This window comes from Vanacampus margaritifer, chromosome 9, assembly GCF_051991255.1.
Source record: "Vanacampus margaritifer isolate UIUO_Vmar chromosome 9, RoL_Vmar_1.0, whole genome shotgun sequence".
In the NCBI taxonomy this organism is placed as follows: domain Eukaryota; kingdom Metazoa; phylum Chordata; class Actinopteri; order Syngnathiformes; family Syngnathidae; genus Vanacampus; species Vanacampus margaritifer.
The window spans coordinates 25,562,662-25,585,505 of NC_135440.1; the positions used below are offsets into that span (position 1 = coordinate 25,562,662).

Sequence of the window (22,844 nt, forward strand, 5' to 3'; positions counted from 1 at the left end):
GTGCCGGACCACAACAGTACGGAATAATCAACTACAGAGGAAATTTCATTCACATTAACAAACCCAACTTCACAAATTGGCACAATTAAATACCACGCCCGCCCGCGACCCTCCGAGCAAATCCCCAATGTAGATCCAGACGCAGGTCCGAGGTCAGGTGCGAGGCCTCAATTCCAAATTTTCAGGAAGCTGTCCCACGAGCCCGTGCAGCACGCCATCCCGTCTGAGGACACGCCGATGCAGCTCACTCGGTTGTCGTGGCCGGCCAGTACCCCTTGGAGAGAGGGGGGGGGGGGGGGATGGCTTTGTGATGATTCCATACAAATAGTTGGGTCTCCAAAAGTCAAATTACACAAAGTAAATCTTTTATTGCTTGTTTAATTTTTTTTTCAATGTGAGCTATTCTTCACTTAACTCACTCACTGCCATTGACGGCTATAAACTTAAAATTAATTTGGACTATTACATTTTTTTCCACTTTTGCTGAAAATCTAGATATTTTTTTTATTGTACATTTAGTTTTGTACATAAAAGTTGTGATTAATCGCGAGTTAACTAGTGAAGTCATGCGATTAATTACGATTAAAAACTTTAATCGCCTGAGGCCCCAAATTTTTTATATTTTCCTTCTTTTTTCATTCACTGCTGTTGAAGGCTATAAAGGTCAGTCAATTAGTAAAACAAAATAGTTAAAAAAAATCCACTTTTGTTAAGAGTATGAAAACCTAGAATTGTTTTACTGTACATTTAGAACGTATAGAATTTGTGATTAATCGTGAGTTAACTAGTCAAGTCATGTGATTAATTACAATTAAAAACAATCGCCTCTCGCCCCTAATTTTTAATAATCTTTTTTTTTTTAAATGAATTTATGGCAGTGAATGAGTTAAAATTTGCCCCAATGTTATGCAACCTTCTAAATTAGATTTTAAATTGGTAGCATTTGATTTTCAGTCTGTAGAATCTGAATCTAAATCAGTCCTGTTTGATTTTGAATTGTTAGCATTAGCGGCTGAATGTGTATCATTTCTCTCTGATTCTAAGTTGGCTACATTTAAGTGTGATATAAATGATTTGATTCCAAGTTGTAGCATTAGATGCTAAATGAGTAGCATTTGATTCTAAATTGGTTATTACATAAAATTAACTCTTATTTAATTTAAGTCTGTAGCAAATGATTCAGATATTTTTTTGGGGGGTAGCATTTTTTTCTGATAGTATAGCATTTGATTTTGAATTCCTAGCATTTAATTCTGAATTGGTAACATCTGATTCTGATTTGGTAGATTATTAATTTTATTTTTTGAATCTGTAGGTTTTGAATCCATCTAACATTTGATTCTGAACCTGTAGAATTTGATTTAAAATTGTTAGCATCTGATTCTGATTTGGTCGATTTTTATTTGGAATCAATCATTTGATTTTGAATCTGTGTAATTCCATTTGAAATTGCTGGTATTTGATTGTGAATGAGCAGCATTTCATTCAAAATTGGTCGTTTTTTGATTCCCGACTTGGTAACATTTGATTCGGGTCAACTTACCGACTCTCTCCGCTTTGAGCGAATCCCAAATGTTGACGTTGAAGTCGTCGTACCCGGCCAGGATGAGGCGTCCCGACAGGGAGGGGGCCAGCGAGGTGACGCCGCACATGATGCCGGAATCCTGGTAGGTGATGAGATCCTGGTCGGCCCGCAGGTCGTACAACTTACAGGTGGCGTCGTCAGAACCCGTGATCACCGCGTTGCCGTTGGGGAAGAACTGCGGAGGAGGTGGTGAGGACCAATGATGTCACATCTGGACGGGAATCCGCATTGTAATCACCATGCGAGTGTCCTCACCCCGATGGCGTTGATGTCGCTTTCGTGGCCGCCGAATGTCTGTCTGCAGTTGCCCTCCCGGATGTCCCACAGCTTGGCCGTGAAGTCGCACGCTCCCGAGATGAAGAACTTGAAGTCCGGGGACACGGCCAAGGACATGCAGTCTCCCTGGTGGCCCGCAAAGATGGTCTTCTGGGTGCCCGTCTCGATGTCCCATAGCACGCTGGGACCAAGACCACCACCAGGAAAGTCAGTTTTATCTAAATATACTGTATTCGTTTTTTAAAACTGTTTATGTTCAGTGAATTTCACTGCTCTTTACTTTAAAACATGAACAATGACAATACATTTGATTCCATTCTATTCACATGTACCATAAATGCATTAACCTCACAAAACAGATTATCAATGGGATTTCACTCGGCAGATCCGTTCGAGGCGTGCCGCAACGTCAGGTGGACCTAAACATTTGACTCCGCCCACACGGATTTTAGACCTCGAAGAGCCTTCTACTTTCTTTGTTGTTAACCCTCCCAAAAACCTAACCATAACCCTACCACATCACGTTTACAGTATTTTTGAATATTTTATTGAACAATTAAAATAAAACCTGACCAAAACCCAAATATTAACCGCAACCGTCGGTCGCGCCATGTGCTGGAGACATGTAGTACTGCACTTTGGCCTTTTCCTCAAACAGTTTAGTGACTGACTGAATGATGGTTGAGTGTTTGTCATTTTTGATGGACAAGGACATTCTGCGAGAACAGAACTAATTGCAGCGTCCGTTCGTCTGTTAGGTTTGTTTGTTTGTTTGTTTGTTTGTTCCCCCTCGCCCTAAACAACGCCGTTCAAGATTGTATCCGGAGTTTGTGAACTCGCAAATATCGCGAGAATTCAGCTTGCCGGGAAAATTATAAATGCATCTCACCAAGTGCAGTCTCCCGAGCTGGTGATGATCTCGCTGTCGCTGATGAAACGGCAGCATGACAGGTAACCTGCCATGATGACAGTATTGGAACAAAAACTCGAAAAAAAAAAAAAATGCAGCAGAGTGTCAAACAAAGTTTTGGTTTCCACTCGCCTGTGTGCGCCGCCAGCTCGCGCATGACCTTGACGTTGCCGTCCTTGCCCTTGAGGTTGTAGATGGAGCACATGTTGTCCAGGCCGCCGCACGCCACCAGGTTGCCCGACGGGGCGTAAGCGCACGTCATCACCCACGACGACTTGAGGGGGATGGCGCTCACCTGGAGGAGGAACACACCTCAGGTAAGCTGCTGTAGGTTTAGCAATGGTGTCAAATCAAAAGAAATTATACTGCATCAAACTGAGAGCTGTTTCTAATATTTAGGCTTTTGTTTTCAGCTCTGGACAATTTGGCCACAAAAGGATAAACACATTTGTCTCAAGTGTGCAATTGAAAATATAAATAATAATATAATTATTATTTAGCAATTTGATAAATGACGACATCTTTGAAAATATATTTAAAATTGTTAATATATTTAAAAAAAAAAAAGGAATTTACGTTTAAATATATTGTTTAAAGAGGAGTGATCAATAATTACTGTAGATAATAAAGGCTTAAACAAATAAATAACTAGTAGATGACGCTTGTGAGAAGTAAGCGGTTAAGAAAATGGATGGATGATAATAAAGGCTTGAACAAAAATAAATAATACAAAAATAATTTTGTTTGCATTTAAATAGGATATAATTCAAAGCTATTAAATAATTAAGTAATCAAGATAAAGACTTTAAAAATCATTTAAAAAAACTAATATAAATAATGCAGAAAAAATATATTTTAATAAATCCTATAAAACAAATTTAAACAAAAAAAATACATTTAAATATTACTTTGTTGAAAGACGATAATAAAAAATGAAAAATGTTTGACATCAAGATGTCAGGTGGGATTACAGTAGTGCTTCTCAATTATTATTATTATTATTTTTATTTTATTTTTTTTACTCGACCCCTGCATGAAGAATGAAATATTTCCAAATATTTTCTAATTGTGGACCAATCTTAAAGAAAGCCATCATATTTTTTTAGTTCAAGAACTTGTGCCTTAATCTTAACAGAAGCGTCAGTCCTACTTGTTACTGACATTTTTGTTCCTCACAGGCATCTGTTTGGAAAAGGAAAAACCTGCTCGCTCGTCGCTACCCGCTCGACAAACACTGAGCCGTCCGTTCCCTGAGGAGCCCACGGAGAACCAAACAGCGACAGGTGTGTAACTAAGTTCTTCCCGCTCCGGCTCACCTTGTTGGTTGTGATGCTGTCCCACACGATGAGCTTCCCGTCTTGTGACGCACTCACGCACAGCCTGCGGGCATGACAACACAAAAATCTTCCCGTTTCTTACATAACCTTGCAAACAAAAAGAATGTTTTTTTAAACGACGCTTACTTGGAGTCAGTGGACCAGTGCATCGCGTAGATCTTGGCCAGGTGGCCCCTCAGTGTTTTCCTGGTCTTCAGCTGGACGCGGCCCACCACGTTGATGCTGGCCACGGCCTCCTGCAGGGTTGTGTCCTGCATGGACTTACGTGCCGCCTAAAGGAAGGGAGCAGAGTGGGGAAATTGTCTGGAAAAATGTGTCGGAAAAGTCGCATCTCAGTTCAACTGTGTCTTTGTGATTCCGCTGCGGAAGGGTCCCTAAAATAAATTCAAATTGGAAATTATATGTTTTTGAAAGTCCAGCCCCCAAAGTCAGTTTCTCTTAGCAGCATGACATTTGGTGGACATGTCTATTAGTAGCAGACCCACAAAAAAGTCTCAAGAACCTGTGCTCGAAAAGACACAGGAAGTCTGCCATTTTGGTTTGGAGTGGCCATTTTAGTGCCACTTTGGCAAACTTGTTCTACAGATAAACAGTATGTAAAACAAATTCAGCCCCCGAAGCAAGATTCTCCTAGCAGCATGAAATTTGATGGACATGTCTATTCGTAGCAGACCCACAAAAAAGTCTCAAGAACCCGTGCTCGAAAAGACACAGGAAGTCTGCCATTTTGTTTTGAAGTGGCCATTTTAGTGCCACTTTGGTAAACTTGTTCCGACAGATATACAGTATAAAAAAAATCAGCCCCCGAAGCCAGTTTCTTTTAGCAGCATGAAATTTGGTGGACATGTCTATAACGAGTAGACCCACAAAAAAGTCTCAAGAACCCGTGCTCGAAAAGACACAGGAAGTCTGCCATTTTGGTTTGGAGTGGCCATTTTAGTGCCACTTTGGCAAACTTGTTCTACAGATATACAGTATGTAAAACAAATTCAGCCCCCGAAGCAAGATTCTCTTAGCAGCATGAAATTTGATGGACATGTCTATTCGTAGCAGACCCACAAAAAAGTCTCAAGAACCCGTGCTCGAAAAGACACAGGAAGTCTGCCATTTTGTTTTGAAGTGGCCGTTTTAGTGAAACTTTGGTAAACTTGTCCGACAGATTTACAGTATAAAAAAATGTCACCCCTCGAAGCCAGTTTTTTTTAGCAGCATGAAATTTGGTGGACATGTCTATTAGTAGCAGACCCACAAAAAAGTCTCAAGAACCCGTGCTCGAAAAGACACAGGAAGTCTGCCATTTTGTTTTGAAGTGGCCATTTTAGTGCCACTTTGGTAAACTTGTTCCGACAGATATACAGTATAAAAAAAAAAAATCAGCCCCCGAAGCCATTTTCTTTTAGCAGCATGAAATTTGGTGGACATGTCTATAACGAGTAGACCCACAAAAAAGTCTCAAGAACCCATGCTCGAAAAGACACAGGAAGTCTGCCATTTTGTTTTGAAGTGGCCATTTTAGTGCCACTTTGGTAAACTTGTTCCGACAGATATACAGTATAAAAAAAATTAGCCCCCGAAGCCAGTTTCTTTTAGCAGCATGAAATTTGGTGGACATGTCTATAACGAGTAGACCCACAAAAAAGTCTCAAGAACCCGTGCTCGAAAAGACACAGGAAGTCTGCCATTTTGTTTTGAAGTGGCCATTTTAGTGAAACTTTGGTAAACTTGTCCGACAGATATACAGTATAAAAAAATCAGCCCCCGAAGCCAGTTTCTTTTAGCATCATGAAATTTGGTGGACATGTCTATAACGAGTAGACCCACAAAAAAGTCTCAAGAACCCATGCTCGAAAAGACACAGGAAGTCTGCCATTTTGTTTTGAATTAGCCATTTTAGTGCCACTTTGGTAAACTTGTTCCGACAGATATACAGTATAAAAAAAACATCAGCCAACGAAGCCAGTTTCTTTTAGCAGCATGAAATTTGGTGGACATGTCTATAACGAGTAGACCCACAAAAAAGTCTCAAGAACCCGTGCTCGAAAAGACACAGGAAGTCTGCCATTTTGTTTTGAAGTGGCCATTTTAGTGAAACTTTGGTAAACTTGTCCGACAGATTTACAGTATAAAAAAAATTCACCCCTCGAAGCCAGTTTTTTTTAGCAGCATGAAATTTGGTGGACATGTCTATTAGTAGCAGACCCACAAAAAAGTCTCAAGAACCCATGCTCGAAAAGACACAGGAAGTCTGCCATTTTGTTTTGAAGTGGCCATTTTAGTGAAACTTTGGTTAACTTGTCCGACAGATATACAGTATAAAAAAATGTCAGCCCTCGAAGGCAGTTTTTTTTAGCAGCATGAAATTTGGTGGACATGTCTATTAGTAGCAGACCCACAAAAAAGTCTCAAGAACCCGTGCTCGAAAAGACACAGGAAGTCTGCCATTTTGTTTTGAAGTGGCCATTTTAGTGAAACTTTGGTTAACTTGTCCGACAGATATATACAGTATAAAAAAATGTCAGCCCTCGAAGGCAGTTTTTTTTTAGCAGCGTGAAATTTGGTGGACATGTCTATCATGAATAGACCCACAAAAAAGTCTCATGAACCCATGCTTGAAAAGACACAGGAAGTCTGCAATTTTGTTTTGAAGTGGCCATTTTAGTGAAACTTTGGTAAACTTGTCCGACAGATATACAGTATAAAAAATTTTTAGCCCCCGAAGCCAGTTTCTCTAAGCAGCCTGAAATTTGGTAGGCATATCTATCATGAGTAGACCCACAAAAAAGTCTCAAGAACCCATGCTTGCAAAGTCATAGAAAATCCGCTACAATCCTTCAAAGGCAAATATGCCCTACAGTTATAACGAAGAAAAAATGTCACTTTTCTTTTTGTTGATTAATCATGAAGTGCTAAAATGTGGCATACTTACAGTAATCTGGTCCTTGAGGCTGTCTGCCTCCTTTCGCAATTGCTCCATTTCACCCATGCTGATGCTGGTCAGGCACTGTCAGGGACGCTAGGAAAGCTGAAAAGGCCCCCGCGCCGAGAAAAGAAAGACAATTCAGTGATTCCCGCCGTCCATCCAAGCGCGTGCGACAAAACCCTGACACTGAGCTTTGCCTGTGGCAGGCGAGGAAGTGACGTTTTTGCAAGTCAAACTGGGCTCCTGACTGCTTTGCAAACTTCAATAAACACACAGAAAACTGGTCCAGCACGCCCACATGCACACACACGCACACACATTATCTCACCGTCACACACACACACACACACACACACATCCAGTCGAGCTCATGCAAGAGTGTATGAATATTCAAGCAGGCCTTTAACAGTAAAACTATTTGCTCTTCAGATGATTTGTCCGATATGTACACACAAACCAGTACGTCCTGTCAGGTTGTCATCACGGGGAAGTATCGGGAGGGAGCGAGGTGTGTGTGTGTGCGCGCGCGCTCAAGCGTCCAAATTGTTGATTGCAATTGAATTTGGTAATGTCGTGATTAAAAGAGCAAGTTCATCCTCTAATGGGCAAAATCAGTGAGTGGCAGAAACGACGCATGGTTTTGGAGCTGAAATGGCCTTAAATGAAATTAGATTTGTTTGTTTTGGTGACAAGCGATTTGATGATTTTCTCCTGCTATGTGTATACAAAAAAAAAGCAAAGTTATTTTCTTATAAGGTTTGCTTTATTTCTCTTGATACCAAACAGGCTTTGAATTTTCCCAGAAATAATATAATTATTTTCTTTATAGATAATGTGGGAATTTTTTATATATTTTTTAAATGGCACACTTGCAATTAAAGGTGTCAAAATCCTCTCATTTCAGCCTCTTACCAATAAGTATTTTCTGATTTTCTTTTAAACAATGACCAAACCAATAACTGAATCGGTTTTAAAAAGGTTGGTCAATCCCTCTTATGTGATATTGCCAAATTTTTTGTTTTGTTGCTTTATTTAATCACTCAACAATACCAAATAATTTGCTTTGTATTCATTGCAAATAAATAAATAAACAAATGAACAACAGAGGTGGCAAATCCAGGTCCAGAAAGTAAAAACCCTGCCACACAGTTTGGCTTTAGCCCCTGATGCTAGCTAGCTTGCTAGCTCCCTAGCAAGTAAACAAGCACCATGGGAGCTAGCCTCAGCTAGCTAGGAAGCTCGCTAGCTAGCACCTGAAAGTAAACCCCCTGCCACAGTTTGGCTTTAGCCTCAGGTGCTAGCTAGCGAGCGCCCTAGCTAGCTCCCCGGGTGCTCATTTGGCTAAAGCCAAACTGTGGCAGGGTTTTTACTTTCTGGTCCCATTTGCCACCTCTGATCATGATAAACAACAATAATTGGTTCATAAATATAACTGTATATAATATAAAAATCTAAATGTAAATATGATGCAATCAATATTTGTTTGTTAAAAATATGTAATGAAATTAATTGTGTGGTGTTTTCTGATGAGCTGTCCGATTTCCGCTTGCACTTTCCCTCACTATTTGAATCAGACGACACATGACCTGATGGATTTGCCTCTCATTTGTATAAAGTGAAAAGGAGACGATGCATGAGGGCAAGTCGGGTGTTTGTGTGACTTTACTGAAAGTAAAATGAAATCACACTGACAATTTATAGTGTGGTCGATTTAGTGTGTTACGATTCCAGATGCAAAGTCTTGTGCCGTCATTGTCTTGTGTGATTAAATGGCTGCTATCCTCTAGGAGCGCCGCACTAGATGGTGAACTGCATTAAGTGGAGTGGGGGGGGGGGGGGTCTAAATGAGGGGAGGAGACTGAGTGTTAAATCCCGTCGTGGTTGGAGGGCGGGGAACCTTTTTGAATCAAATCTGCTCTCATCCGATTACTGACTGCTCTTTGCATGTGGATCTAAGATGGGGGGGGGGGGTGATGACACCATGCACCATGGGGTGGGGGTGGCTCGATGGAGTGGGAATTGTCTGACATAAGAGTGAAGGTCAGGTTAGTCAAATTCTGATTATTGGCCACAGTTTTCAATTATTTATTTATTTATTGAATTAATTTATGAAGAAATGTGTCTTCTTCCCTAGATACAAACGGACTCTTATATTCTCATTCTATTGACATGTATGTGTAAGATTAATGACAAACAACACAAAATACATTACTGTGGGGATCGAAAATACCAAAATCATCATTCAAACTCAGTTATATTTTTTTTTTTATACAAAAGAGGCAAGTTGTACTGCTGGCGATTTGTAAACAAATGCAACAAATAATGGATTGTCAAATTAATTGAGAAATATTTTAATAACTGACTAATCATTTAGAGATCTTGTTTGATTTCGAAAATGTCCAAATTCTCGGAATTCCAGCCTCTCGCCAGTAAATATTTTCAGATTTCTCCACTCCTCCATGAAAGCAGATTGGTTATCTTTGTGGGGGTTTATTTTTATTTTTTCCACAATAAAGCATTTGCAAACATCTGCCTTTACTTTGGAAATCAATGATCAACATTTTTTGCCAATTTTCTGACATGCTACGGAATGAACCCACCCAGAAACCGAATCATGATAAATTTTTTGGTGTGCATTTTTTTGCACTGTCAATTTGAAATGTACATGTTTTTTTTTTTTAATTTGATTAATAATTGGCATCTTTATACCATTTACAATGTTACTATATGCCTCAAATGCATTCACAAATTTATGTTTGTAATTAGAAAAAAGTCAGATAAAATTAAATTATATTTCATAATTATTTATTATAATGAAATTCTAAATAAAATGTTTTATGATTTTGTTAATTTATGACTATTTTATTTACAAGAACCATCAATAAAAAAAATGGGCCTCACCAGTTTGGAGACTCCTCTTGGAATGTTCCAGATGATTAAAATAAATAAAATAAAATAAATTGTAATCACACAGGTGCAGCAGTCAGTCACCTTGCGACTGTTCCAGAATTTTCCATTCACTTTTGCAATGGACGCTGACGCTCTACTTGGCCAGTTCCCTCGTCTCGTCTCTCCTCTCCTGTCCTCTCCTGTTCTGTCCTGCGAGGAACAGATGAGGATTGCAGGGATGATGTGAGATCAGGGATGAGGGGATAAACCCAGCGATGGACAGTGAGAGTTGGCGCGGGGGGGGGGGCAAAAAAGAGATAGCAGACAAGGGGGCAGACCAAAGAAGGCGCTTAGTAGGGTTGCAGCGAGGGGGTCACAAGACACGAGCGTGGGGTGAATCAAGGGCTGGAAATAATGGAGGGGAGGGGAGAAGAAGGAAAATAAGAGGGTCTTGGGGGGGATGACTTTTTATGGCGCAGGAGTCGGTAATCCTTAAAGTTCCGTGAGGGGCATGATGACCAAACCTGAGAGGGAGCGGATATGAGCGGCCCAGGACAAAAAAAGTGGGTTAACTCCATTTTTGACATTTTGCAGGAGAGCGAATCAAAAAAGCTAACTATACAAATACTGGATAATATTTGTATACATATTCATACAGTATGTATAATATATAGTATATTTACATTATGTATGTGTCCAACTTTTTAAGCTCACTTTTGTTTGTTTTTGCTATTATCCTTAAAAAAAAAGAAGAAGCTGTATTGAATATTTTGGTTGTTTCTTTTAAAAAAAAATATATATATATACAGTATATATATAAAATAAAAATAAATCCATAGGTCAAAGGTCAGCCTTGTAGCACATAACCAACGGAGAAACGGCGATGTGATGATTTATCCCCAAATAATTTGAGCCAATTTGTTACTCAAGACGAGCATATGAAATTGGTAGTCGTGCCTAAGAAGTAGCTCTGTGTCAGAAACGTTGCTGACGCGTGCATATGTGCTGTATGTACACGTGAGCAGCTAAGGATTTCAGCCTGCTAGCTTAATGCTAATTGCACCCTATATTGTAATACTTTGACATATTCTTTATCCTCTGCGAAGAATGACTAATATCAGTGTCATACTGATGAACTGAGAGTAGCTGATGTCGCAATATTATGTAGTGCTATTTTCCTTATTAAAATACACATTACAATTTTTGTTTTCATGGGGAAGGCTGGAACGGATTAACGGCATTTTCATTCATCTCAAAGGAAAATGATGATTTGAGAAACAAATGACCCATAATTTAAGGCACCACTGTAGTTTATTCTTTGTGTTACAATGACCTTAAAAAAAAAAAAATGCTTCAATTTATTGTTTACAATATGTTGTCATTTGTGACACCCTATGCTGTATTATTGTTTTATTTTAATTTTTATGTGAATTGATTTAGATTTTCTCCATGATTACGCTTTTGAATTTTAAGCCCTCCTCAGCCCAATTCACATGATGGAGCCCATTCCAATATCTCAACGAGGCCCTTACGTAATTTCTCGTCAAATACATCATGGGATGGCGTGACGCGGACTTCCCGCGCCGATTGTCTAATTACGGCATCGAGTGTGAACTTCTTCGCAGATGTGACAAGATGCCCTGTGTGACACCGGCCTAAGAGCGGATTAATGCAGATGTTTAGGGTACGCCGGGTTTTCCGCCTGTTTAAGTCGACCCAATTCTGCCCAAGTCCTAGTGGTGGTGGGAGGGGGGATTATAACACAGGGACGAGGAGAGGGCGAGAGGTGAGAGTGTTAATATGGGACATAAACAGTACTTGAGTCTGCTCTGAGGAGATGAGGGGGGAGGGTGGCCTGAGGTTGTGTGTGTGTGTGAGGGGGGGGTTCGAGGGCCGAGAGCGTCACTCCGCCCCATGATTAAAATCATCTCTCCGGCTGGATTACGCGTCCATATTCTAAATGGGAGACTTTTTAAGCTTCATAAACAAATGCACTCGTTTATGGAGAGATTACCAGTAATCTCTCTATTTCTATCCTCCCTCACGAACCCCTCACCATGTCTGACCCCACGCCCACCCCCCTCAAGCCATTTGCCTGCTGCTGTTGGTCCTCGTGTAACTAATGGACACTTTAAACCTGGCTTCCATCTTTGGTACTTATGCAAAACTGGCCGCCACGCACCCGTAGTCCGTTATTTTAGCCGTAAACATATTTGGCTGAGACGAGATTAAAGATCCTGTAAAGTTTGTTTCATGACTTTTTTTTTTTTTCTAAATGCATTAGATATGTTAAGTGCAATAATAGCACTTGAAATGCTGAGATGTAACATTAAACTCTCTTTCACCTTCTAAATTGTCTGGATTGGGGGGGTCGGGGGGGGGGGCGTGGTTAAATCGGGGCCTGGTGACGCACTTGCGTTTTTGGTAAAATGTTTCTAATATTTTAGTAAAGTCGTTTGAATGGCTTGGTCAAGTCATTCGAACACATTAGTAAAGTTGTTTGAATACATTGATAAAGTCGTTGAACCTGTTGGGTAAAATGTAGGCTAAATGCTAAAAACTGTATTTTTTCTCTCTCATTATAGCCTAACATGAGCTAATGCCACAACTGTGCCTTGAGCAAGTAAATTCCTTGTAGCATTATGGGGGAAAAAAATGTAATGTTTTTTTAGCATTTAGTCTACGTTTTATTAATTTCTTGGAACAACTTTGCAGTTTTAACAACATAGCGCAGTCAAAACTTCGCAGTGCCAATTCCACCATGTGTTTGTAAGTTACTTGGAAAAAATAATGAATAAATAAATATAAAAGTTGGCTCATTTCTACCATCAGTGTGCAGTTAGCTATCTAGCTATGCCTACACCCCCCCCAAAATGTATTTGTCTCGTGGTAGGCTATTGGACAGCTCCATTACAAATTGGCCAGCTAGACGGCTAGCTAATCGCTATTAGCTATTATGATTAGCTGCTAGCGAGCTTTCGGACCAGCTGACCGACATTGGGTCCGTCCAAATACGCCACAACAGTGTTATTCCATGCGCCACACGTAGATTCATGCAAAAAGACACACTGAACGTCAAAGGTAACTGTTTGTTACGCTTGCTAGCCCGCACGCTAACAAGCTAATGAGCTTGCGTTAATGGCACCTTGTTTGGTGTGTTTGTGACATAAAGGGAGACTCTTATGTGGAAAGTTATCTTTTTATTAACGTTCTTTCGGAATAGGTGCGTTTTGTTGAGGCGCACAGGCCCATTTGAAGTTTCAAGTATGTTCCAAAAGACTGTGATTGTGAGGGAAACAAAAAGAAAAGGCACGCACACATTTGGGGGACCAGAAATAAAACGTTTACTTACTTTCGTCCTAGTAAGTATAAATACAGTAACTATATATACACACACACACTTTTCAGTCAAGGTCATACTGAATTCTGTCACTAATAAATACTCACAAACCGTGTCAAATGTCACTGAAAATGAACAGCATCAAGATAATGAAGCGGCCATATTATTAGGAACACCTCAGAAAATTGGTCATGGGTATCATTTGAATGTTTTTTTTTTTTTGGCAGAGAGGAATTCTTTGGTGGAACATATAAATGTCTTGGAACAGAAAGTTGTCTGTATTATCACTTTCACACTGAGCTGGTGCCATTGTGGCTTTGGCAATAATTATTTGGATTATTTTTTTCTTCTTCAGAAAAACACTCAAACTGATTTTGAGTTAGATTTTTTACTAATATATGTTATACTCAAACTTCTAATTTAGCTTTGCTTACCATCAAAATAAATCAGATTCAACAATTCAGTGACACATTTTAAATCTCTTAATTAAAAAAAAATTCAGATTGCACAAAAATATCACTCTTTTTTATCTGTGAATAACAATTTTAACATAATTGATTTTCTTTTAAACCATAAAAAAAAAATCAAAAACTCTGATGGCACAAATATACTACACAGGTGAACCTGCACTTTTTTCTCTCGATAATAAAAAAATCAGTTGCAAATTTCATGATTAAAAAAAAAAAAAAAAAAATCCCATAAGAAGCCAGTGAACTCTGAACTTAACCAAAAGGCTTCATTGAGATGATGACAGTCACAGTTCATCTTTGCCCACCGTAACCAGTCTTCTGGCCCTGCCTTTGGCTGGCGCTTGGTTGCGAACGTTGCGAGGGGCGGGGGCTCCACCGTCACCCCCACCCTCCTTGTCATCCGTCCGTGCCGCACCTTGCCCGCCGGGGGCCCACCCTTTCTCCACCTCTTCTCGCTCCTGCAGGGGAAGAGACATGACAAGTTGGAAAATCTTGCAAAAATCTAAGATGATCTAATATAGCTTAATAAATCGGCAACAATATTGAACCTACACGACATCCTTTAATAGTGAAGAAGACAAGGTTACGATCAATCTCCATGACATGACATTGTCCCAGGTGATGAACTCAACGAGGTCAACTCGCACCACCAGATTTGCATCGCGCGCTCGTGTCACGCCAACGTGTCGTAACTCACCACGTCCCTGTAGAGCTTTTCTTTGGTGAACCAGAGAGCCAGCGCGCACCGACGACCTTTTGTCACCGCCGTAACGCCGTGCGGATTGATGGGTCCCGACGAGAAGCCCACCAGACGGCCGCACGTCGGTTTGACCCGGGCCTGCGGGGCGAGGCCAAAAATGTCAAGAATCTGGTCAGATGAAAGAAATACTGTATACAATGTACCCCCACCGTCCTTCTCAATATTTACTTTATGAACATTTTGAACATATGAACATTAACGTGTTTGTTAATTTTTTTTTAAGTTTTTTTTTTTTGGGGGGGGGGGGTTAAAATTAGAATTCCAAATTTACAGTTGTGCGCCTTCAGTTTGTGTGCTAAACTGTTGTGCTACTATATGCTAGCAACCAGTAGCTAGCATTTCACATTATATGTTAACATTAAGCTAATGGATTTCTGTTAGACGAAATTACATTTTTTAGGAGAACATTTTGGTATGGAAATATAAAATGTGTAATTCTGTTGTTTATGCTGCACTCTGTGTGCTATATTAGTTTCCAGTAGCCCTCTATGACGTTATGTTAGCATTAAGCTAATCCTTGCTAAGTTATGATTTGGTTAGTAATGTGTTTAATTATACAATATACTTTGTATAATATACATATATTTTGTTTTGTGTTTTTTTTTTTTACCAGAATCTTCCAACTAATAACAAATAAACTGAACTGTGCAAGCAAGTCTCCCATTCGTTGACAGCAAAAGAGTGAGAACAGGTTTCAATAAGTTTGTTTAAAATGGGAGGGTTAAAACTATTATAAACTATTATATTGAAACTACTATACTAAAATGTGTAATTCTGTTTGTTGTTGTATGGTGCACTCTGTGTGCTATGATAGTTTCTAGCAGCCCTCTATGACGTTATATTAGCATTAAGCTAATTCTTGCTAGGCAAAATTATGATTTGGTTAGTCAAGAGTTTAATTAATATACAATGTAAATAAACATATATTTAGTTGTGTGTCTGTTTTACCAGAAACTTCAACTGGAAGTAAGAAAGGAACTTAAAAAAAAGAGGTTTTGAGGAATTCAATAAGTTTAACTGGCAGGGTAAAAACTATTTGATTTTTTTTTTTTTTTAATAGTCTCTCTAAATCAAGAATTTTCAACTAGGTCAATAGATGGGCTATAACATAACATAACATCCTTACCGTGACTGTTTTGGCGTCCCGGTTGGTGAAGAACAACTCACCACCCTCAAAGTTGTCATTCAGGTAGAGGACGGCGCTGTGCGGGAAAATATTACATTAATTTAAAATTCAAATGATTGCAACTCTAAAGATAGTGTATTAATACACCGGTTTTAAATATATTAGCTTCAATTCTGGCCTTCATACTTCCAACACATGGAGACAAACCATATAAAAATAATAATCACGGGCATATACTCTTTATCCTCTGCAACAAACAACTCCTATTTCTCTGGCATTCATGTTGATTACGTCTCTTAACGACTTCAAACAGTCTTTATAGACAAAGCCCAAAAAGTCCAAATGTGTACCTGAGGTCTCTGTGTATGAAGGCAGGCGGTTCTTTCCAACACTGCCTGGTGTCCGGCTCAAGGAGACAGTTGTCCACATGGACCGGGTGAGACAAGTCCATTCGGCCCTCTTGGTCTCCTGGTCGACACAATATATATATATATATATATATATATATATATATATATATTTTGCTTACATTTTGAACCCTTGTTGGTCCTTACCTTCAATGGCATTCCGACAGACGAGGTGCGTGAAGGCCACAAAGAGTCCCGAGGGGCTCCTGAAATAGGAATGCAGCAGGATGCGCGCTCGCTCCCCCAGCTCGTGCAGCAGCTTGCCGTCCGTTTGGTTGACGAGCCCGTCCTGAGCCAGCTGTCGCGTTCCAATAAGACAAAATGTCCCTCCGTACTTTGCTTGGGTGTATTCATTTTTGGTCTCACCTTCGCAGCTCTGAGCAAGGTGAGGCCGTCCAGCGTCTCGTGTGGCGTGTGCGGTGACCGTCGCCCCCGGTAACCGTCTCCTGCCGATGCGACCGTCTGTCAAGGTGCCAAGACAAAAAGGTGAGATGGTTTATTTGGCTTGATTTACATGGAAGGAAACCATAATTGTGACGTTTTGAATTTTGCTTGTGAAAAGTAAGCTGCGGTAATATTAACATTTGCAGCCATTTTCACTGAAGCAACCCCCTTCGCTCCTGACTGTTTTACTGGATTTTGACTGACCTTGCAAAGTGCACAGAATATTGTGTTCTATTGCTTTAAAAACAAACCAAGCAAGGTGCGATGGTTTCCGTTTTGCAGCGATTAGCATTAGAATATAGCTAAGTTTCGTCATTATTCACAAACCCGTTGAAAACACTGTCAAAAAGAGCTTTTTGCAACATGGCCCTGGTTGATCTCTTATACTCTGCTGACACCTGCTGGCCGTTTTTTGTGTTGTAATAACTACCATTGCTTTAAGCGACCTCTTTATGTCAGAGGCTGCACCATGACAATATATTAAAATAGAAGGTTTAATCCTGAAGACAAAACTTAATTTCACGATTTAACATTTTTTTACGATTCCATTTTTAAAATAATGATGAATTGAATTAATTCGATTTTTTTTGCCCAACTTTATTCTATATTGATACACAGTGGTGCCTTTACGTAACCGTGACCTAAAACGTTCATATTTCAAATCATTTTTCACCATTGAAATGAATGGGAATGCCATCAGTCTGTTCCATCCTCCAGCTACTTTTCTGTATGCTCTAGCACAAAAAACAAAAACACATATAAATACGTTTTTGGGACCATGGCAATATTAAAAATAGAACGTTTTTATACGTTTTTGGGAGCAAATGAGTTAAAAATTATTTTTAAATATTAACTTATTTTGGTTTAAGTTTTATTGGGGTTTATCCCCATTTATTCAAGATTTTTCTTCTTCTTCAATGTATTTATGAGCATCAATTATGAAATTTCTGCTCTGCACCGGATAACCGGGTTCCGTCAATGGACTCGTGTAGCTGTAGACTTGTACTGTAATCTGACTTACTGCCGCCAGCCGCAACATCCTGTCACACTCCTTGTCAGTCATGACTCCGTCCAGCACCACCCGGTTGGTCCCGTTGAGGAGCAGTTCGTCCATGGCGACGGTCACACCCGCCTGAAGGATTGGACCGCCTTGCAGGAAAGGACGCGCAAGTGTAAAAATGGCGGAATGAATTCATTGAGGAGGTGCGTGTTTAACCTGCGTAAAAGCCGCTGTCGTCCACCTCCTCTTGCTGCTCCTCCTCCTTCGTCTTCTCGGTCATCTTCTCCTTCTCAGCTCTAAGAAACACAGGTTCGATCAACTTTCATTTGAGTTTGTTAGTTGATTAATTTTTTTCTTACTTCCACATTTCCCTCAGGGACTCTGGGACAACATCCTCTGGTGTCCAGAGATCCTGCACAGGACAAACATGATAAACTCATTTTCAAAAGTTTCCCCAATGCAAATGAATGTTAAAGATGGAAACCTACTGGGTCAGTGAAAGTGTAGTTTAGGTTCTCCATGCCGAAATAGAGAAGCGCCTTCTCTTGCAACGAGCGTTTGACATAGCGGGCGATCTCCTGTAATGGTAAACGCGCAAATTGAGAAAAAAGTACAGCTGCCTCACAGTCAGGAGATCTGAGTTCGAATCTCAGTTAAAATTTCTCTTTGGGGATTACCCCCCATTCTGGTTGACTTCCACAAGCCAAAACATTTTCAGACTTGAACCAAAGTCAGCTCTGGCAAGTTTACGGCTTACCCCGTGGCCCAAATGCAGGTGGACAAGTGTGTAGAAAAAGGATGGGATGGATTCGTGTGGAGGTCTTACCTGAGCAGGCCGTTGGTCCTGTGACTCTCTGTCTCCCCCTAGCGTCTCCTGGTAGAGCTGCAGGTTGTCTATGGAGTCCTTGTCTGAGGGGTAAAAGAGGAGCAGGGAGCGAATCGTCTGCACGGCGCCTCTCACGTCTCCGGCTGTGAGCAAGCATGAAGACGCAAGTATTAATTAATAGTATTAATTTAATTGTATTATATATTTATTTTATTAATTGATTTATTAATTTAGTATTAATTACTAATGCTGCTATATATCCAATCCACTTTTTTTTCTATACTACATTTTATAAATCTGCAAACTATCTTACATATAAAATCTATACTATAAAAATAAATAAAAAAGTCAATAAAATATTAAAATACAATGAGCAAAATAAAGAAATAAATACATTAAAAAATATATATATTTTTTTAACTTTTAAATAATGATAATATTTGATATGGATCGGCATGTCAGACTTTTTAAAGACCGGAGATCAAACTGAAAATGAGTGAATTTGTGAATATGCGTGGGAACATTAACGCCACCATTTGTTTCTTTTTGCCAATAGATGACAGTGACAGTTTAGGGTATTTTTTTGGAGGAATGCAAAAGTCAACCTTGAGAAATGCGAACCTTTAAACTGTGCGATGTGCATGTGTTCCAACTGAGTGGGCAGGAAGTCGTCCTGAGAGGAGATCCTGCCGGGACGCGTGGCCACCCGAGTCACGCACGACTGCTGGCACGACAACAGCGAGAGGGAAAGCGCTAAATGACCAAAAGCAAAAGAAATGTTGTTTCAAGCGTATTGTCCGATTTCATCTTTCAAAACCGACAGCTCTGTCTGTGTACCCGCGGCCTTCTCGAAGACGCCATCCACGCCGTGCACTCCTCGCTCCTCAGGCAGACGCTGAGCGGCCACCGCGCATTGCACCCTGCATTCCTCCACCTTACGCAGCGTTTCGTTGACGCACGCTCGCCATTCGTCCGCCGCCTGCGACCACTTGGACGCCTCCTCCAACAGGAGTGCCGAATCGTACAGATACTGCGAGGAGCATCACAAAACCAGACAATTATTTTTGCTAAATGTTGATATAGACTAATCTAGCTCATCAACAAACAACTTTTTGGCAAACTCGACTAATTGCAATTTCTGCAGAAATTGCGCGGCAATGCTGAAAGCTTATGAAGTAACTCTTTGACTGCCAAAAACGTTAAATAACGTTTAGTAAAATCCTATGGAGGAGTGCCAAAGACGTTAAAAGACGTTTGTTTCAAAACAGAGGTGAAACTAACCATTTTCTATTGTTGATTACTCAAAAACCGAATAAGGTAGAAACAAACTTTTTTTTCTGATGAAAGATGAGAGTCCAATCTTTCATTTGGTGGTATGTGTGTTTCCATAGTCCAAACACATAATTTTCTGTGGACCTTGAAAGATCAGTCAAAAGATCAGTCAAAATGCTTAAATAGGCTGGCACCCACGGCATCCCTTTTCTGAAAACGTCTGGCAGTCAAAGAGTTAAATTGAAAGATAAATTATGCGAAAATTACAAAGTATTAATTGTAGTTGAAAGATAAAGGAATAAAAAGAACACTTGAACCCGGGAAGAGTGAATTTTTGAAGCAAGTTAAAATTGATTGTGTTATCTGAAAGTACCCTCCATTCGTTTAGATGGAAAAGTAGAACTAATGATATCCAATGGAAAAATCCACACACAAAAATACAACTCGATAGCGCCACCTAGGCATGCAGTACCCTCCATTCATTTAGATGGAAAAGTGGAACTACGATAGTCAGTTGGTATACATGAATATATCCCTTAGCATACTTGCCATGAATATATTTGCAATGTACAGTGGGGGGGAATTTGAACTGTGTAAATTGGAAGTATTATGTGAAAGTTTATTGTAATATTTGGACTATAAGTGGCACTTCTTCAAAGTTTGGCCGGGCGTGCGACTTATATGGTGCTGTATATTAATTTAGAGCTTGGACTTCACCAAAAAAAAAAATCTCCATCCCCTAATTGTGTTGACGGCAGCGAGCGAATCCCGGTTTGATTCAAAACGTCCCCTTCGAACTGCAAGTAAGTTTTTCTTCTTAGTTTAAAATCGCTTGAATCCTGGTTGGTTATTGCGCCGTTTTATATGTGAATTGTAAAATGTTCTGATTCGAAGAATAATCCCTTTGAGTATGGAGCAGAATCTTGTATAAGCCACCTCGACTTCATTCCCTAATTTCACTGTTTTTAAATTGTGCTAAATAAAAATTGAATTGGGTAATAAATCAGTGAATATTGTTGCATTGCAGAATGCAACCAAAAGTATTTGCCAAATGCCAAAAGAAAGCAGAAAAAGAAGAAGAAATAACAGAAGGAATCATGTTAGCTAGCCAGCTAGCTAGGTTTTTTTTTTCAAATACAAACGAAAATAGCTAGCTTGCTAGTTAAAGCTTAGCATGTGGCATCCACCACAACAAGGATTTTCTATTCACAGTGCCAAAAGGTGCAATTAACCAACCACGATTCCACAAAGTGACGCGGGATTTGAGTTAAGGTAAACTATTTTCAACTAAAAAGGAAAACTTTTCCATAGTCGGAAGCGGAAATTTCAAATCCAACTGGGACTCACTTGCTGCCGTCAACACAAAAATGCAACTTGTATGACGCATGACTGGTGCGACTTATAGTTTGAAAAAATGCAGAAACAATTTGAATAATAATAATCTAATAATAGTCCAATCTAAAATTCTAAGGACGTCAAAACACATTGTTTTTCCTCACCCAGTGCCTCTCGCTGTCCAATTCTCGGTCGTAAAAGTCTTCGTCGGTCACTCCCTCCATCCTTTGGTACTTCTCGATGTTGTTCCTCATCTCCAGGTGAGTGGGGTTGGCCACGAAGTAGGTCTGCGACGCCGCCGCCGCCTTCTTCAGCTTTTCCATCTGATGGGACAACATTATAAAATGAGTACATGCACACCTATAAAGTTTAAATGACACCGTTCATCACATCGGATTCTGAAGGCACTGGGCAGATTGGACTGACATGGCAGCAAAGAGAAAGAAGAATGATCTCAAGCAGCTCGCGACGGGCTGTGATTGGCCACCAACCTTATAATATGTAACCTGCAGGAAGTTGTACACATTGCGGGAGCCGAACTCGTACTCGATGTCCGTGGAAACGGGAAGCTGTCCCACATGGCTGACCGAGCGTCCCACGCAGAACCGCAAGCACTCCGCCTTCTTCTGCACCCAGTCCAGGGCCCAAAGGTCCCACAGGTTCCCCTCCTCGGTGTCTAAACAGTATAGAAAAGTGGTAGTGACTACTGGCGTCTTATAACATTTTGTCATGCTTATTCTTTTTACGAAATGAAGGATGCAATTCAATGGACATCGTGCTGGGCTTTCTGATGTGTGGATCTTGGCCACCTGGGGGCAGTAGACTAAAGGGATGTGGATATATGGAGATGGTCACAACATCTCAGTATGATGAAGTAATATTTGTCGTCCGTCGCAGGGGATAAAGATTATATGCATGAGAGTATTATATCATCTACTACAGGTGTTGCGTCATACAAAAACTTGCACGTTATGTTTCTCGTATCTCAAGGCACCAATGTATTATCATTTTGATGACAAATAACTCTTTTTTTTCTGGTGTAAAATATGTGCACTGGTTCAATAAAGGTTGGGAAATATTGAAGTACCGACATATGACGACATATCTAACTTGTGCCACACAAATAGGAAGACCAGAAGACAAATACTGTATATGCAATGTACCTAGTTTTTGGAGTGCATCTCCTCCCGCTGTTCCACATTCCTCATAACACCGACTTCGGACCTTAAACAGAGCCTCCTTGGTCTCAATGGACCTTTCTATCAGCTCTGCAGCTTTCGCCCAGTCGCCGTTAAAATACGAACGTACCCCTGCGTAGTATAAAAAGTCATAGGGCTGCAGCAGCGACGAAACGCCGTCCGAATTGGCCGATCCCGCGCACAGAAAAAGGACTTGCGACGCCACGTATACAGCGAAGAGGTCGGGGGGAAGCGCCATGGTCCCGCAGAAGAGGAGAGACCACGGAAAAAAGAAAGTTTGGGAAGGAGGTGGGACTTGCAATACCGCGAGTGGCCGATTGGGAGAGCTGCGTGCGGGCCAACAGCTATTACCGTAACTATCATAAAACAGATAAAGACCGTGTAATAATAATAAACCATTTTTTAAAAATTATTTCTTCTTTATCTTAGCATTAGTACTATTTTTATATTTTTTAAATGTAATTTTCAAAAGACTTAACATAATAGTATAAGTCAAAAGACTTAATATAAGAATTTAATTTAAAAAATACATTTCTGTAATACTAAACAGACTTAACAATAACCAAATAATTGCGTTAAAAGCTTCAAATCTGTTTTGTTTCCCTCCCCCATCGCGCCTGTTCCACTCCGGTCCTCTAGCACCGAGTTTGGACACCACTGCTGAAAATTAACGCATTTCCGTTTGAGGTGGAGGCGCATATTGCAATAGTTACGGCAACAGTTCGAGGCTTTACCGTAACAATCACAA

At 40.2% G+C, this 22,844-nt stretch overlaps 2 protein-coding genes and 1 long non-coding RNA gene across 5 annotated transcripts in view; 1 reads left to right on the top strand and 2 right to left on the bottom strand.

Annotated features, from left to right (window-relative positions):
• Positions 1-10,199, bottom strand: part of gnb3a (guanine nucleotide binding protein (G protein), beta polypeptide 3a) — a 10,715-nt gene extending 516 nt beyond the window's left edge. Inside the window, exons 1-9 of the mRNA XM_077575606.1 lie at positions 9,930-10,199; positions 7,035-7,130; positions 4,235-4,380; positions 4,088-4,151; positions 2,904-3,066; positions 2,751-2,817; positions 1,841-2,042; positions 1,544-1,760; positions 1-274 (exon numbers count right to left, since the gene is read on the bottom strand). The exon at positions 1-274 is cut by the window's left edge and continues 516 nt beyond it. Of these exons, the coding sequence (XP_077431732.1) occupies positions 168-274; positions 1,544-1,760; positions 1,841-2,042; positions 2,751-2,817; positions 2,904-3,066; positions 4,088-4,151; positions 4,235-4,380; positions 7,035-7,091 (1,023 nt within the window). The 5' untranslated portion in view covers positions 7,092-7,130; positions 9,930-10,199 and the 3' untranslated portion in view covers positions 1-167. The remainder of the gene's footprint in view (positions 275-1,543; positions 1,761-1,840; positions 2,043-2,750; positions 2,818-2,903; positions 3,067-4,087; positions 4,152-4,234; positions 4,381-7,034; positions 7,131-9,929) is intronic.
• On the top strand, positions 1,607-19,886 carry LOC144057736 (uncharacterized). Of its 3 annotated transcripts, XR_013295317.1 has the most exons (5): positions 1,607-3,088; positions 3,950-4,054; positions 16,395-16,506; positions 17,524-17,773; positions 18,333-19,886. It is a non-coding gene; the product is annotated as an uncharacterized LOC144057736 (long non-coding RNA). The 3 variants fall into 3 exon arrangements; XR_013295315.1 differs by having other exon boundaries at positions 17,524-19,886; XR_013295316.1 differs by lacking the exons at positions 1,607-3,088; positions 3,950-4,054 and adding an exon at positions 10,390-10,480 and having other exon boundaries at positions 17,524-19,886.
• Positions 13,238-22,370, bottom strand: p3h3 (prolyl 3-hydroxylase 3). Its single transcript, XM_077575604.1, has 16 exons — positions 22,061-22,370; positions 21,389-21,573; positions 21,062-21,220; positions 19,128-19,320; positions 18,912-19,043; positions 18,291-18,433; positions 17,953-18,042; positions 17,824-17,876; positions 17,681-17,760; positions 17,486-17,613; positions 16,387-16,482; positions 16,168-16,318; positions 15,964-16,081; positions 15,614-15,689; positions 14,425-14,565; positions 13,238-14,185 (listed from the first exon to the last, which is right to left on the bottom strand). Exons 1-16 carry the CDS (start codon positions 22,332-22,334, stop codon positions 14,012-14,014), a joined length of 2,193 nt encoding a protein of 730 aa, XP_077431730.1. The 5' UTR covers positions 22,335-22,370; the 3' UTR covers positions 13,238-14,011.
• Positions 22,371-22,844: the final 474 nt, after the last annotated feature.